At 42.8% G+C, this 17478-nt stretch overlaps 1 protein-coding gene across 1 annotated transcript in view; it reads left to right on the top strand.

The window, feature by feature from the left end:
- LOC124257816 (nose resistant to fluoxetine protein 6-like) overlaps nucleotides 1–15372 on the top strand; it is a 51813-nt gene extending 36441 nt beyond the window's left edge. The window contains 2 exon segments of the mRNA XM_046691956.1: nucleotides 4174–4316; nucleotides 10308–15372. Coding sequence (XP_046547912.1) covers nucleotides 4174–4316; nucleotides 10308–10430 — 266 coding nt within the window. The 3' untranslated portion in view covers nucleotides 10431–15372.
- The last annotated feature ends 2106 nt before the right edge of the window (nucleotides 15373–17478 follow it).

The raw sequence follows: 17478 nt of genomic DNA, 5'->3' as shown, positions 1-17478 counted from the left end.
TAGAGTGTGATGAGCGATGCTTTAACCACTAGGCTACCCACCGCCCGTCAGTGATAGAGTGTGATGAGCGGCATGCTTTAACCACTAGGCTACCCACCGCCCGTCAGTGATAGAGTGTGATGAGCGCGACTTTAACCACTAGGCTACCCACCGCCCGTCAGTGATAGAGTGTGATGAGCGATGCTTTAACCACTAGGCTACCCCACCGCCCGTCAGTGATAGAGTGTGATGAGCGGCGCTTTAACCACTAGGCTACCCACCGCCCGTCAGTGATAGAGTGTGATGAGCGACGCTTTAACCACTAGGCTACCCACACCGCCCGTCAGTGATAGAGTGTGATGAGCGACGCTTTAACCACTAGGCTACCCCACAATCACCGTCCAGTGATAGAGTGTGATGAGCGACGCTTTAACCACTAGGCTACCCCACCGCCCGTCAGTGATAGAGTGTGATGAGCGGCGCTTTAACCACTAGGCTACCCCACCGCCCGTCCAGTGATAGAGTGTGATGAGCGATGCTTTAACCACTAGGCTACCCCACCGCCCGTCAGTGATAGAGTGTGATGAGCGGCGCTTTAACCACTAGGCTACCCCCACCACCCGTCAGTGATAGAGTGTGATGAGCGGCGCTTTAACCACTAGGCTACCCCACCACCCGTCAGTGATAGAGTGTGATGAGCGACGCTTTAACCACTAGGCTACCCACCGCCCGTCAGTGATAGAGTGTGATGAGCGGCGCTTTAACCACTAGGCTACCCCACCGCCAGTGATAGAGTGTGATGAGCGGCGCTTTAACCACTAGGCTACCCACCGCCGTCAGTGATAGAGTGTGATGAGCGACGCTTTAACCACTAGGCTACCCCACCGCCCGTCAGTGATAGAGTGTGATGAGCGACGCTTTAACCACTAGGCTACCCACCGCCCGTCAGTGATAGAGTGTGATGAGCGACGCTTTAACCACTAGGCTACCCACCACCCGTCAGTGATAGAGTGTGATGAGCGGCGCTTTAACCACTAGGCTACCCCACCACCCGTCAGTGCGATAGAGTGTGATGAGCGGCGCTTTAACCACTAGGCTACCCCACCGCCCGTCAGTGATAGAGTGTGATGAGCGGCGCTTTAACCACTAGGCTACCCCACCGCCCGTCAGTGATAGAGTGTGATGAGCGACGCTTTAACCACTAGGCTACCCCCCCCCCACTAGTCAGTGATAGAGTGTGATGAGCGACGCTTTAACCACTAGGCTACCCACCGCCCGTCAGTGATAGAGTGTGATGAGCGGCGCTTTAACCACTAGGCTACCCCACCGCCGTCAGTGATAGAGTGTGATGAGCGACGCTTTAACCACTAGGCTACCCCACCGCCCGTCAGTGATAGAGTGTGATGATGAGCGACGCTTTAACCACTAGGCTACCCACCGCCCGTCAGTGATAGAGTGTGATGAGCGGCGCTTTAACCACTAGGCTACCCCACCGCCCGTCAGTGATAGAGTGTGATGAGCGGCGCTTTAACCACTAGGCTACCCCACCGCCCGTCAGTGATAGAGTGTGATGAGCGACGCTTTAACCACTAGGCTACCCCACGCCCGTCCAGTGATAGAGAGTGTGATGAGCGACGCTTTAACCACTAGGCTACCCCACCGCCCCCGTCAGTGATAGAGTGTGATGAGCGACGCTTTAACCACTAGGCTACCCACAATCGCCCGTCAGTGATAGAGAGTGTGATGAGCGACGCTTTAACCACTAGGCTACCCAATCGCCCGTCAGTGATAGAGTGTGATGAGCGACGCTTTAACCACTAGGCTACCCCACCGCCCGTCAGTGATAGAGTGTGATGAGCGACGCTTTAACCACTAGGCTACCCCACCGCCCACCAGTGATAGAGTGTGATGAGCGACGCTTTAACCACTAGGCTACCCACCGCCCGTCAGTGATAGAGTGTGATGAGCGGCGCTTTAACCACTAGGCTACCCACCGCCCGTCAGTGATAGAGTGTGATGAGCGACGCTTTAACCACTAGGCTACCCCAATCACCCGTCAGTGATAGAGTGTGATGAGCGACGCTTTAACCACTAGGCTACCCCACCGCCCGTCAGTGATAGAGTGTGATGAGCGATGCTTTAACCACTAGGCTACCCCACCGCCCGTCAGTGATAGAGTGTGATGAGCGGCGCTTTAACCACTAGGCTACCCCAATCACCGTCAGTGATAGAGTGTGATGAGCGACGCTTTAACCACTAGGCTACCCCACCGCCCGTCAGTGATAGAGTGTGATGAGCGACGCTTTAACCACTAGGCTACCCCACCGCCCGTCAGTGATAGAGTGTGATGAGCGACGCTTTAACCACTAGGCTACCCACAATCACCCCAATCGTCAGTGATAGAGTGTGATGAGCGACGCTTTAACCACTAGGCTACCCCACCGCCCGTCAGTGATAGAGTGTGATGAGCGACGCTTTAACCACTAGGCTACCCCACCGCCCGTCAGTGATAGAGTGTGATGAGCGGCGCTTTAACCACTAGGCTACCCACCGCCTTTAATCAGTGATAGAGTGTGATGAGCGGCGCTTTAACCACTAGGCTACCCCACCGCCCGTCAGTGATAGAGTGTGATGAAGCGGCGCTTTAACCACTAGGCTACCCCAATCACCGTCAGTGATAGAGTGTGATGAGCGGCGCTTTAACCACTAGGCTACCCCACCGCCCGTCAGTGATAGAGTGTGATGAGCGACGCTTTAACCACTAGGCTACCCACAGCCCGTCAGTGATAGAGCGTGATGAGCGGCGCTTTAACCACTAGGCTACCCCACCGCCCGTCAGTGATAGAGTGTGATGAGCGACGCTTTAACCACTAGGCTACCCACGCCCGTCAGTGATAGAGTGTGATGAGCGGCGCTTTAACCACTAGGCTACCCCACCGCCCGTCAGTGATAGAGTGTGATGAGCGACGCTTTAACCACTAGGCTACCCCACCGCCCGTCAGTGATAGAGTGTGATGAGCCGACGCTTTAACCACTAGGCTACCCCACCGCCTCAGTGATAAGGTGTGATGGCGATGCTTTAACCACTAGGCTACCCCATCGCCCGTCAGTGATAGAGCGTGATGAGCGACGCTTTAACCACTAGGCTACCCCAATCACCTCAGCGATAGAGTGTGATGAGCGGCGCTTTAAACCACTAGGCTACCCCACCCTGTCAGTGATGAGAGTGTGATGGCGAGCGCTTTAACCACTAGGCTACCCCAATCACCCGGCCAGTGATAGAGTGTGATGAGCGGCGCTTTAACCACTAGGCTACCCCCACCGCCCTTCAGTGATAGAGTGTGATGAGCGACGCTTTAACCACTAGGCTACCCCAATCCGTCAGTGATAGAGTGTGATGAGCGATGCCTTAACCACTAGGCTATCCCACCACCCGTCAGTGATAGAGTGTGAGGAGCGGCGCTTTAACCACTAGGCTATCCCAATCACCGTCAGTGATAGAGTGTGATGAGCGGCGCTTTAACCACTAGGCTATCCCAATCGCCCATCAGTGATAGAGTGTGATGAGCGGCGCTTTAAACACTAGGCTACCCCACCCCCCGTCAGTGATGGAGAGTGTGATGAGCGGCGCTTTAACCACTAGGCTACCCACCGCCCGTCAGTGATAGAGCGTGATGAGCGGCGGCTTTAACCACTAGGCTACCCCACCGCCCATCAGTGATAGAGCATGATGAGCGACGCTTTAACCACTAGGCTACCCCACTGCCCGTCAGTGATAGAGGGTGACGAGCGACGCTTTAACCACTAGGCTACCCCACCGCCCATCAGTGATGGAGTGTGACTAGCGACGCTTTAACCACTAGGCTACCCCACCGCCCGTCAGTGCTAGAAGGGGTCGGGATAGCCGAGTGGATAAGGCGTCCACTCTCCACACTGAACACCTGGGTTGGATTTTCAACATGGTCTCAACATGTGTAAAGCCCATTCCTTGTGTCCAACACTTTGATATTACAGAAATATTGGGAAAACAAAACCCAATTCACTCACTCATTCAATGAGTGCTTGTTTGGCCATTTCAGTCAGTTCACTTGTTTTTGGCCATGTTTGGGTTGGTTGTTTTGATGATGCTGACAATGTTTTCTGTTCGACCACTTCCTCCGTCATACACTGTGTAACAATGGGGATGTTTTTCAGGTTTTGTGAACACTCTGTTGTCGTGGTCTGCTTTCGTCCCTCTTGGTCGACTGACGTACTGTGCCTATCTTGTACATCCCATCGTCATGTACATCTTCTTCTCCTCCCAGCATACACTGCTCCACCTCTCCGACATCAATGTGGTAAGTATATCCAGCATACATCACAACACCCAGCATGCATCACATTTCCCAGCATACATCACATTTCCCAGCATGCATCACATTTCCCAGCATACATCACATTTCCCAGCATACATCACATTTCCCAGCATACATCACATTTCCCAGCATACATCACAACACCCAGCATGCATCACATTTCCCAGCATACATCACATTTCCCAGCATACATCACATTTCCCAGCATACATCACAACACCCAGCATACATCACATGTCCCAGCATGCATCACATTTCCCAGCATACATCACATTTCCCAGCATACATCACAACACCCAGCATACATCACAACTCCCAGCATACATCACAACTCCCAGCATACATCACAACACCCAGCATGCATCACATTTCCCAGCATGCATCACAACACCCAGCATGCATCACAACACCCAGCATACATCACATTTCCCAGCATGCATCACATTTCCCAGCATACATCAAATTTCCCAGCATACATCACAACACCCAGCATACATCACAACACCCAGCATACATCACAACTCCCAGCATACATCACATTTCCCAGCATGCATCACAACACCCAGCATGCATCACAACACCCAGCATACATAACATTTCCCAGCATGCATCACATTTCCCAGCATACATCACATTTCCCAGCATACATCAAATTTCCCAGCATACATCACAACACCCAGCATACATCACATTTCCCAGCATGCATCACAACTCCCAGCATGCATCACAACACCCAGCATGCATCACAACACCCAGCATGCATCACAACACCCAGCATGCATCACAACACCCAGCATGCATCACAACACCCAGCATGCATCACAACACCCAGCATGCATCACAACACCCAGCATGCATCACACCAAGCATGCATCACAACACCCAGCATGCATCACAACACCCAGCATGCATCACAACACCCAGCATGCATCACAACACCCAGCATGCATCACAACACCCAGCATACATCACATTTCCCAGCATACACTGCTCCACCTCTCCGACATCAGTGTGGTAAGTATGTTCAGCATATCCCCCTGGGTGCTACAGGGACATACATGTCCTTCCCCTTCAACCCTCAATTTGAAGTCCAATACAAATCAAAATATCCCATGCACACAAATACACTTCACAGTTTCAAATTCTGCGGAAAATTTCCTGTTTCTTGATACCATCCACTATTATTTTAGACAAAGCCTAAGTGCTGAAAATGACCTTTCAAAATAGGCTTCATCGAAAATGTCGGCATTTTTGTCACAGTACAAAATCGCGATTCACAGCGATATTTGCTGTGTTTTGAAATGTGAAAATCAGATAATTACTGGGAGTATTGAATTTCAAAAATAACATATTCATGATCACTGATATCAGTTTTACATGAATCGCTAATGATAATTCTGAAACTTTGCCGATGATTCTAGAATCGGGTTGGAATGTTTTCAAAATACACTTCACATCTAACGCCATAGGCGCTTCATATATTGTATAGTGTTTACAAAATCACGCGTTCAGCGAAGGCTGGTATTGAGACGCCTATTACATCACGTATATTTCATTTTCATCTTCGAAAAATGCATCACTGAATTCCCCATATCTTTTAGAATCAAATTACAAATGGTCTTTGTCACCAATACCAACTGTCTAGATAAAATGAGACGAAACATAATGGGTGTGAAAACGAACGCTGTGCTCGAAAGACTGCGCTTGTTTGAAATGTAAACAAAGACAAATTCCGATTTTACACTGCGTAGCATTTTCTGAAATTTTCCAACATTCATCCATCTATTCATTGCTTGCAATGGTTCAATACCTTTGGAATATGCATGGAAAGAGTATCGTAGCAAGAAATAGGAAATTATTAATAGATACAATGCAATGATTATGTAATTCATAAGAAATTGTTAAAGTTTCGTTAGCGTGGCGTGGCCATGGCTGAACGACAACGGAGCGATTATCTGTAATTTCTGGCTTTCTGGCTTCTTACTTATAATGAAAACGATAAAAACATATAACAATACACAGATAGTCAGAATCATTCTGATTACTTACATCTCATATTTATGTACAAACGATCCATGAATCAATGGAAGGGTCCTCGCAAAATCCTGTGTACCCTTGTCAGCAAAGCCGCCATTTTGTAAGAAATCGGTCATTGGTAGTGATGTCATACGTCAACATTGTTGTACATATTAGGCAATTTCTTTGAGGTGAAGGTCGGTTGAACAAGGGTAAACACATTAGCCCAATCCTTCCAATTATACTTTCAGTATTATGATGTATATTTTGCGTGTAGTTAAGATATTTTTTCATGAAACTGACGTTTCATACGTGCATGTAGGGTTTACTGTGTTTTATTCTTTGAAAGTTTTTGATTGTTTGAATAATATACTGAACATCATTGAAAAGGCACCACCTGTAAATTTTGAAATATGGTAATAAGATTGTTTAGAGAGTGAAAATGAATGTTGGAAATGTTGTTAATAACACAAAATACAATAAATATTGCTGTACAGTAAAGAACAGATTGCCCGAACCCATCATGGAACACATCACATGACAACAACAAAATTCATGCATGCCAATAATAAATGCGTAAAGCATGCTGATTTGGGGTATAAATGACCGTCGGCAAAAAAACGTTCTCATTTTAGCTGTACCTCCACAAGTAAAGTTTATTTTGCAATGCCAAGATTGTCATAAGAGGAACGAGAACGGGCGTTGGGCATGTTTCAGGATGGCATATCAAGCAGGATTATTGCCAGACAATTTGGTTGCCATCATTCCACCGTCATAAGACTTGCCAACAGGTACCAACAAACAGGAACCACCGGGGACTGCCAACGTCCTGGCCAGGCATGTGTTACCACCCCTCACCAAGATCGAGACATTGTTCGGCGCCCACGCTGTCATCAGTGCTTCTACCGTCCAACGCCGTCTCCTGGTGGCAGAACCATCCAACGCCGTCTCCGTGGCAGGATTACCCTTATGTTGGACCCATCCTGACTGAGAGACATCGCCGCGAACACCGACGATGGTCTGAACAGCATCGTTTGTGGTTGTTACGACGTTGGCATGGTGTTGTGTTCTCCGACGAGTCACGTTATCACTTGAGAAATGCTGACGGGCGTCTGCGGGTATGGCATCGACGCGAAGAACGTTACCATCAGGACTGTGTTGTGCAAACAGATCGGTGGGGTGGAGGCAGCATTATGGTGTGGGAGGGATCAGTTATCATCACAAAACCGCTCTGGTAGTTTGTCGTGGCAGAGTGAATGCCCTTTACTACCATGACACCATTCTTCAGAACAACGTCGTTCCTTCTTTAACCAACATAAAGATCTGCACACATTCCAGCAGGACAATGCTCGGCGCTACACTGCGTGTTGCAACACAGTTTCTGGCAAACAACAACATTCCTCTACTTCTCATGGCCTGCATTGTCACAAGCGTCTTCTAGATTCATTTGTCTCCCATTGAACACTTGTGGATTACATCGGCCAAAAACGCCTCTATTAAATAAAATATTACCAGCTTTAAACTTATGTGAATGAATAAGAGATAGAATGTGCCCACAGATCAACAACCTTGGGAACTTGAGAATGCCTTTGCAACACATAGTGGAAAATGCATTGCCTCAAAACATTATTCAGAGACTTCAACAACCTTTGGGAACTTGAGTCTCACGGTGGTCATACACTTTACTGACTTTCCAATTTGACTCCATCTTTCTTTCATGGTCAGCTGAATTAAAACTTCACTGTTTTGCTGGATTGGTTCTTGTTTCTTTTCTTTACCAATCATTGGACTACAAAAGTATGTAAAATTTACACCGATTGCTCATTTATGCTCTTGGAAATCCAAACTAATACAGGTGGTGCATTTTCAATGATGTTCAGTATATTTACATAAGAAATTGACACATTTAGTGCAGTTCACCATATTCTAAACCTTTACACAAGTGTTAGACAAGCATCTACTTTAGTTCCTATGATGTACAAAATTCAATGCATTTGGACTAATATTGCAGTGTCATATGAACAGGTTAATGAACGGCGATTTAATTCAACCTTATAAGTAAAACTGATAATATTAATGAAAATGATTTATATATGTTATGAAATATATATGCACACATATTTAAAGGAATTGTCTTGTTCATTGCATATTCCTGTGTAGTTTAGGTGCGCGTTTGTCGGAAACGTTTTATGATTCACTATCATTTCGATAATATAATCAATTCATATTCGATTAAAAGTATTGTGATGACAGGATATCAAACTCTAACTATATTTATACGAAAATTGTTTAAAAATATATAAACCATGTCATGTGTTAATTTGGACAAATCTTCCATCCATTATTTTAATATATAGTTCCATGTATAAAAAGCTATCTTATTGCATCTTTCATTGCATACTTATGAAGAGAAAAAGCTACATAATCATAAACAAAGAAAATTCTTATCCTAAACAAAATATTTGGGTGTTGTGAAATATTATTTTTCATTTACGTTAAATTGATGCCAAACATGTCAAACCGTCAAACAGCTCACAATAATATACACGGTCAAACCGTCTGATTGTTGATATATTAAGGCCACTATTTAAATGGAAAAATCAGTCATTATATGTTTTGTCTGAAGAGTGTTAAATTCTGACATAGAAGCCGAGACCTTTAATACAATTAATGGAAATTAGGTGAGATATACTAATCAGCATACCAATGTCGTCTTTTTTTTTCCAGCAATTTCGTAAAATCATAGCACAGTGCTTTTATTGGTGCGTGATAAAAAGTGGAGAAATTTACTGTTTTTTAACGCATAACAATAACATTCAGCAAGGTCTATTTCTCAAACTGCCGAGGTAGTTGCACTTATATTTATACCAACGGATAGGAAATTTAATATTCTACATTTCTGTGTAATTTTATAGCCGTACGTAGATCCAGGACCACGCGAGCGCAATTCTCGCACAACGTACACTTTTCAAACCATATGAAAATGTGCGCCGGAAAAAACCCTTAGCATCCAGGGGGGATATACACCATAACTCCCAGCATACATCACAACTCTCAGCATGCATCACATTTCACAGCATACACCATAACTCCCAGCATGCATCACATTTCACAGCATACACCATAACTCACAGCATACATCACATTTCCCAGCATACACCATAACTCCCAGCATACATCACATTTCACTGCATACACCATAACTCCAAGCATGCATCACAACTCTCAGCATACATCACATTTCCCAGCATGCATCACATTTCCCAGCATACACTATAACTCCCAGCATGCATCACATTTCCCAGCATACTCTACAACTCCCAGCATGCATCACATTTCCCAGCACACACCACAACTAAGTATAGTGAAGAAATACAAGTTTTAAGGATTGATAACTTGTTCATTGCGATAGACGTTTCTGTGTAGATGCTAACAGAGTTTTCAGGCTACTTGCTTGACTGGCTTCTTTAAACTTATGTAAATGTGGGAGACAATGAGTGAACACCTGATTGCTATTTTCAACTTTGTTTACTAGAAAACACCTTTGTACTCTTAATCTTTGCAAGTGAATGCCAAGCAGGAAATGCAATTAAAATGGTAAAAAATCTTGTGAAGTAATGCTTTGTCATATGTTTCACGTTTTTATTGTTATGCAATTGCCTGTACAAAATTTTAAATCAAATGTTTTGCTAAAAGGAAAAGTTGATGTTGGTGTACTATTGTACATGCACCATAGGCTTTACATCTGTTAATGGTTCATAGGATATTGAAGACATGGGGATCGGATTATATAATCAGCGGATACACAAAAGAGTTACTATGTGTATGCTGTATGTTGTTGCAGGTGTACTGTGTGATGCTATATGATTATGCAGGTGTACTGTGTCTAAAGCTGTAGTTTGTTGCAAGTGTACTTTGTTAAAGGTGAAGTGTGTGTAATGGTGGATGTCATTACAGGTTATCTGGTTTCTGGGTCTCCTCGTCTGCTCCAATATGACTGCCTTCGTCGTGTCCCTGGCATTCGAGTCCCCCATGATGGGTTTGGAGAAGGCATTACTGAAGAGGGAGAAGAGCAGCTAATGACAGCAGACGTGTCACCATGGAAACCAGCCATTGGTGAAACTTCTCTAGACATTATATGTAAATCTTCTTCTGTAGCCTTTGACTGAAGAATCTGTTATCTATGATGACAAAGCTTTAAACTAGCAAATGTAATTTCTTGATTTAATAGGTTCAGTTTAATTAGGCACATACCATATTTAGAGTACAAGTGTCCACTCCTGTAGGTACATCTCCTACCTTACGTTAAGCTCCCTTCATTTCAATGGACAAGTTGTTACAGCGTAAGATCGTTTCCATCAAGTCTACATATGTTATTGTATTACGGGCTATTAGTGTGTTGGGAATAATCTTTGGGAAATTTTTAAGCTGACCATAAAGATGATGGAGGACATTGAAGGTCAAAGGTCTTTCAGTGTGAAATTTGTTCACTACAGCTTGAATTTTCACAATCATGCCTAAACCTTTTGGTGACTGTCTGAAGCTGAAGGTCACAAAAGGTGACATGAAAAAATATATCTCAAATATCAGGGAATATATATAGTGATATATAGCACATTATTTACCTATTTGTGAAGACTAATAATAGCATTATCATGGTTGTGGAAAATGCCAGGATCACTTTGAAGATTATTCACTCATAAAATGTGACTGGTGGCTGTTTGAACCAAAGACACATGAGATCATATAACATGAGTCTTCTTGGTGGCAATATGGCCTAACATGGCTTTCAAGATCACAACAGATCCTGGTATGAAAATGGCAGTAAACTCAGGTATCCTGTTCACCTTTTTGATTTCTTCATAATAGATTACACCTATTTTCAAGGTCATGTCAAATGTCAATGTCATGTACACAAAGAAATCTTTATTATCAATAATGGTTCCTGGAGGCAGCTGTATGTGACTTCCTTTGATTGTTAGTGTAACAGCATCTATTTTCGGATTAGAGTTGACTTCTGATAAATATTCAGAACATTGTTATTATTTCTTGGGCAAACATTTTGGGGGCATTTGAGATTGGGACACTTCATTTTTTAATGCAAACATCTTCCTAATCTAAGCTATAGAATCACAGTTTCGACTAAACAGATCATAATGGATGATGAGAAAATTGTCTCTTACAATGACACTCCAGTACAGATAAATCATATTTTATCATTCACATTTTTAAAGATATGTTGTTTTTACACAATCCTGATCTTAAATCATGCCTGATTTGTCTTGTGATGTATTATAAAATGTGTCTGTATTGTCAGAACAAGAAATCCCAGATAGGCTACCTCTTAAGGTTTACATATGACAGTACTTAAGTTGCATTCTTCCGATTGTCTTAACATGTGCCAACCAGTATACTAATGTACAGTGTGTCAAATCAGGAAATACACCTACTGTTTTTAGAATTGATCTTGTCAGACTGTAGGATCTGTTGTCTATTGCTTGCTATCTAGATCTGATGTCATCTCACTGTTACTCTCTCCAGTGTCAAATCATCTTCAGTCACAGCTGATTCAGTGCTTAATATAACTGGAATTGAGTCAGTTAACTCTGTTAACTCTCATATTCATTAGACAGAAGCCCTAAGTTCAGACTCGTATAGAGTTGAGAGGTCAAACCGTAGAAGGAAACCTCTGGTCCATTTCACCTCATTGGATCTCATGTCATGTTGTCCCCGATCTGTCCAGTTATGTGCATGATATCCAATTATAGTGTAAAGTATCCCCAAAACATTCCTATACTCTCCTATTTTAAAGATGGCTGCCATTATTTCTTAACGCCAAAGTTAGCTACAGAGTCTTTCAGCCACACTTTCTCTGAACCTCCTATGACATTCGGGACAGGGGGTTAGCCTAGTGGTTAAAGCGTTCGCTCGTCATGCCGAAGGCCCAGGTTCGATTCCCGACATTGGTACAATGCGTGAAGCCATTTCTGGTGTTCCCCGACATGATATTGCTGGAATATTGCTGAAAGCGGCGTGAAACTAAACTCACTCACTCACTCCAATGACACTGATGCAACTTTCCCTGAAAGTTTTTGCTGATAAAATAAAGATATGCAAAGTTTTATATACGTTTCTTCAGGACATAAAACTTCAGGGTCTTACTCGTAGCTTTATTATCAATATTGATGGCATGTTAATTGATATTGCTCAAATCCTGCTGTCCTGTTCAAGCCAGGAGAGTGCTGACCTCAAAGATAACAATGTTTATAAATAGTTTTACTCTTCATCTGAATGATTTTATCATCACTTTTCATTTTATTCCATGTTGTGCCATCATCCGCATTGTCTTAACTCAGCAGAACGCTGCTGTATAATATCATTACCTTTCACCTCTAACCTTTTATCTTGAACTTTTAACCTCTGACCTTTCATCTTGAACTTTTAACCTCCAACTTTTCACCTCTGACCTTTCACTTCTTGGATTGTCAGAGACACATTCAGGATATTGCTTCTTAGAATGTGCTTTAAATAATATAACATGACCATTTTTATATATCACATGACTTTTTGGTTTGACCTATCACAAACCTAGCTACCTTATTACGTTGTGTCATCTATTGCCTTTTAGTTTGATCTTTCAAAAACCCATATTCATTACAAACCTAGAAACTTTTAAAATTTCAATAGGAAATCATGTATTGGAAAATGTACAGCTTTTCTGTATCTGTTGAAACTGAGTTGTGGTTCCTCTTGTTTACCACTGTTTTGGTGGAGATGTGACTTTTGTCAGTGTTTTATGGTTTTAGATATTTCAGTAAGTGTTTTTGTCCACGTCAACTCTGATATACAAATGACACAAATTAGTCTGTGATCAAACCTGCAGGCATTAAAACATTTGGCCATGTAGGAACTTTTTTTATAAACTGAGGTGTCTGCATTTGTGCCAAATAATTGATGTTTTATTTAGGTCCATGTCTATTTAATCATTTACTATAAAGATCTGCCTGTTACTTTTAATGCAGCCTCTGAATATGTCACACGTTTACAACCTTTACAACTTGCCAACTGAACATACATATGGACTATGTTTGTATGACTGCCATGTTGTGAAGAACATGAGAACATTTTGTACCTTGGACATTCAGTAATAACTTTAGTCTTTGGGGATTTATTTAATCTCAAAGGATATACGATCTTATGGTATTTCTCCTGGTTTTTTTGGTTTAGATATATGTTATGGTTTTTCTCCTGTCTTTTTTTTGTCCCCCGCTGCAGCGCGGAACAGACAACTATGTATTCAGCAGTGTCCGTACGTCTGTCCATCCGTACGTACGTCCCGATTCTTGTTTAAGCGATATCTCATGAACTGTTGTACCCAGTGTCTTCCAATTTGGTGACAACCTACATTGGGGGATTACACAGACACCAGTTGATTTGGGTGATCTTGATCTTATCTTCAAGGTTACCACGACACCTCGACAACTTTTCAAATTTATGTAAACACGTTGTCTCATAAAACATTGTACCCTATGTCTTTAAGTATGTCGACAGCATACATTGGGTGACTATGCAGACACCAGTCATTTCAGGCATCTTGTATGTGACCAAAACATAAAAAGTTGAAAATATTTTATAACTATTTCATTCTTCTTTAGCGGGTGGACATTGCCATATTAGTGTCAAACACTTGTTTTATTTTTTTTATGTTTGAGAGATAGTATGTTGCCAAATATTTCACAGCAATGTTTCAAATTTTGTGTTGAGTTGATATTGTTGGAAATTGATTGTGTTTACTGTAGGCAGGTGCAGTGGGGTAGCCTAGTGGTTAAAGCGTTCGCTCGTCACGCCGAAGACCCTGGTTTGAGTCCCCACATGGGTACAATGTGTGAAGCTCATTTCTGTGTCCCCTGCTGTGATGTTGCTGGAATATTGCTAAAAGCGGTGTAAAACCCAACTCACTCACTCACTACTGTGGGCAAATTGTAACTGGCATGTGATATATAGTCTTTGATTGAATAATATATGTACCTACAAACACATAACCTATATGGCACACAGTTTATCTAGAGCTATTTTCAATCCACCTTAGTGAGTATGATTAATATTTGCTGGTCGTTATAACTGTGCCATGTTTATTTGTCTGTCTTTTGTCTCGTACGTTTAGTCAGGATTGCTTTATTATTATAGTTTACACAACTTTCATATGAACAAGTCAGTTTTTTCTGGATTCCAAGAATCAATTTTATCCTAAATAATGAATTTCTCTATAAGAGCTTTCCAGTGTTTTATGTTTGTTTCCACTCTCGGTTGGTTGTATTTATATTGTTTCTCTCTACACTCTTAAGTGTTTATATTTATACTGCCTTTCTCAGCTGTTAGTTGTATATATTTATGCTACTTTTCTCCATGCTCAGTAGTTTATATTCATGTTGCTTTTCTCCACTCTCAGTAGTTTATATGTATGCTGCTTTTCTCCACTCAGTAGTGTATGTTTATGTGGCTTTTCTCGTCTCAGTAGTGTATGTTTATGTGGCTTTTCTCCACCAGTAGTTTATGGTTATGCTACTTTTACTTAACTCTCAGTTGATATATCTATGCTAATTATACTGCTCCATATGTTTACCAGAGACAGAATCCTTCCCCAGTGTTTCTGACAGCTAGAATCTTTCCACAATTTTTATTTGCATTTTTCTAGCTGTACTTCTCAGTGCTTGAGAGCAACATACATATAAGGTTACAACCATTTTGTATTCTTTAGAGATGGAGATGGGGATATTTGTTGTTGTTACTTAATATTTTTTTCAGCCAGTTGTTTAATGTTTTACTCTGAAGATAGAAGCCAAACTGGTGCTTTGGACACCAGGCACCACCTTCAGAGTCAAGAAATACATGTCTAGGCATCTGCTGTTCATAGCTGTTAACTTGTCTTTCCAGCAAGATGTACTTATAGTTTTCAAGATTTATTGTGTCATAGTTTGTGTATGCAGTTCAATTATATTTCACAATAAAATATTTTCCTCTTGATACTTTTCTGTATTATGTGCATAGAGCTCAGGTCACAAATCAATTGAAGTTAAGCAACGTTTGAAAGTCCTTGGATTGGTGACCGTGTTTGGCAGCTTGACTCCTGAGAGTTTCTAGGACTTCAGTCCTGCCCCACAACGAAGCACATGTGATATATGTGGTCTCACCTTAGTAGTTTATTCAAACATTGCCTCTGTTCACCGAGTAGAAAATGGGTACCTGGTGGGATAAGTCATGTGACTATTAACCTTCTAGCGCCTCACAAGCAGCTTGAGTTATCCGGGGTAATAATAATCAGATTGTGTGCTTTGAGCATCCTTTGTGCGCTTTGAGCAGCATATGAAACCTGGAAAGGCACATTATAAATATTTTTAATTATAATTAATTATTCTACCATGACTTCAGTAAATACTTGATTGTGATTGGTTAATTAAAGTCATTCAGATATATATAATCACATTATATACCTCTGATTTTCCAACACAGTATGTTTATCTCCTAATTATGTTGTTTGGTTTGCTTAATTAACGTCATACTGACTACACAGTCTGCAACAGGTTTACACTGCATGAGAGCAGTTTGTTTTCACATGTGGGAATATAGTTATAAATGGGTTTCTATTCTGCTGACTCTGAAAGATGACAATATGAAATGATAAAATACATGTCTTTGATTTCACAGATGTCTATCAAAAAATGGGAGCATACAGTAATAAGTGAGTGAATTTTCGCGACTTTTAGCAACATTCCAGCAATATCAGGGCGGGGGACACCAGAAATGGGCTTCACACATTGTACCCATGTCAGGAATCGAACCCAGGTGTTTGTCTTGATGAGCGAACATTTCTTTCATTTTATTTACTGCACTTACCAACATTGATTTTTCCATTCACAAATAAAACCTACATAACTAAGCAGCAAAAGAAACATCAGTTTGGAATTTTCCTTCGCAGAAACGGATAACTGTAAACTCATTTAATGTTTTGATTGTATATTTTTGACAACATCTTTAACTTTACCTGAGCAAAGACATTCCTTCCCAAACTCAGAATGGAACCCAGGAAATGGTCTCAAAAACGTAACCTGATCTCGGAGATGGTACGGTGTTCTCCGTGTTTTCATGCAACTCATGCTACACGTGCTGTTCACAAGGACCAGCCCTATAAAATGCACCCCAAAACCTGGTTGAAACATTCACGTTACAACGTCAGCAGGATGCCACGACTCATGACAGCTCAGAGGAACCAGGCGCTATGAAGACTTGAAGCTGGCCACACTGCACAAGTCGTTGCCAATCACTTCTAGGTCAACGTTCGGACCACCTACAGTCTGCAGGAACGTTTCCGGGCCACCAACACCACAAATGATCGCCCCCGTACTGGCAGACCAACGGCGACCACAAGACGACAAGACTGCCATCTTGTGCGACAGCATGTACAGAATCCCTTCATGCAGACATCCGGAAGACAATCAGTACTGATACGCGCCGACGAACAGCGGGAACACATTGCTGTAGACCAATCAGTGGATTGATACTCACCCTCCGATCGGCGTGAACAGTCTACAGTTTGCCCTACAACACTCCAACTGGCGATACGTGGAGACCTGTTCCGTGGACAGATGAGAGTCGGTACTGCGTATCAACTGCAGATGGCAGAACAAGAACATGGCGACGCCGTGACCAGCGTTACTCAGACCAATGTGTTATGGAAAGAGACTCATGGGGGAGGTGCAAGCATCATGGTAAGGGGTGGAATAGGCCTGAACCAGAGAGTGCGTCCTGTGGTGTTCCAGAACCTTGGTCCAGGGAGAGGAGGCGGCATCACAGCGGTGCGCTACATCGACCAAGCTCTCAGACTCCACGTCATACCACATTTCGCACGTCACTGGAACAACATTTTCCAGCATGATAACGCCCGGGCCCATACTGCCAGAGCTACACGGGGCTTCCTACAGCAGAACGGTTTAGTCCTGATTTACCCAGTTGAACATCTTTAGGATGAAATTCACAGGAGACTGAATAATGTTATACCAAGGCCGAACACAGCCGATTTACTGCGCCAGGCCTTTCTCAGAGTGTGGTTCAAGGTGCCAATGGCCTTCAT

Source organism: Haliotis rubra, unplaced genomic scaffold (assembly GCF_003918875.1).
Source record: "Haliotis rubra isolate DU_JTF1 unplaced genomic scaffold, ASM391887v1 Scf674, whole genome shotgun sequence".
NCBI classification, from domain to species: Eukaryota; Metazoa; Mollusca; class Gastropoda; order Lepetellida; family Haliotidae; genus Haliotis; species Haliotis rubra.
This window is presented reverse-complemented; position numbering and strand designations above follow the sequence as displayed.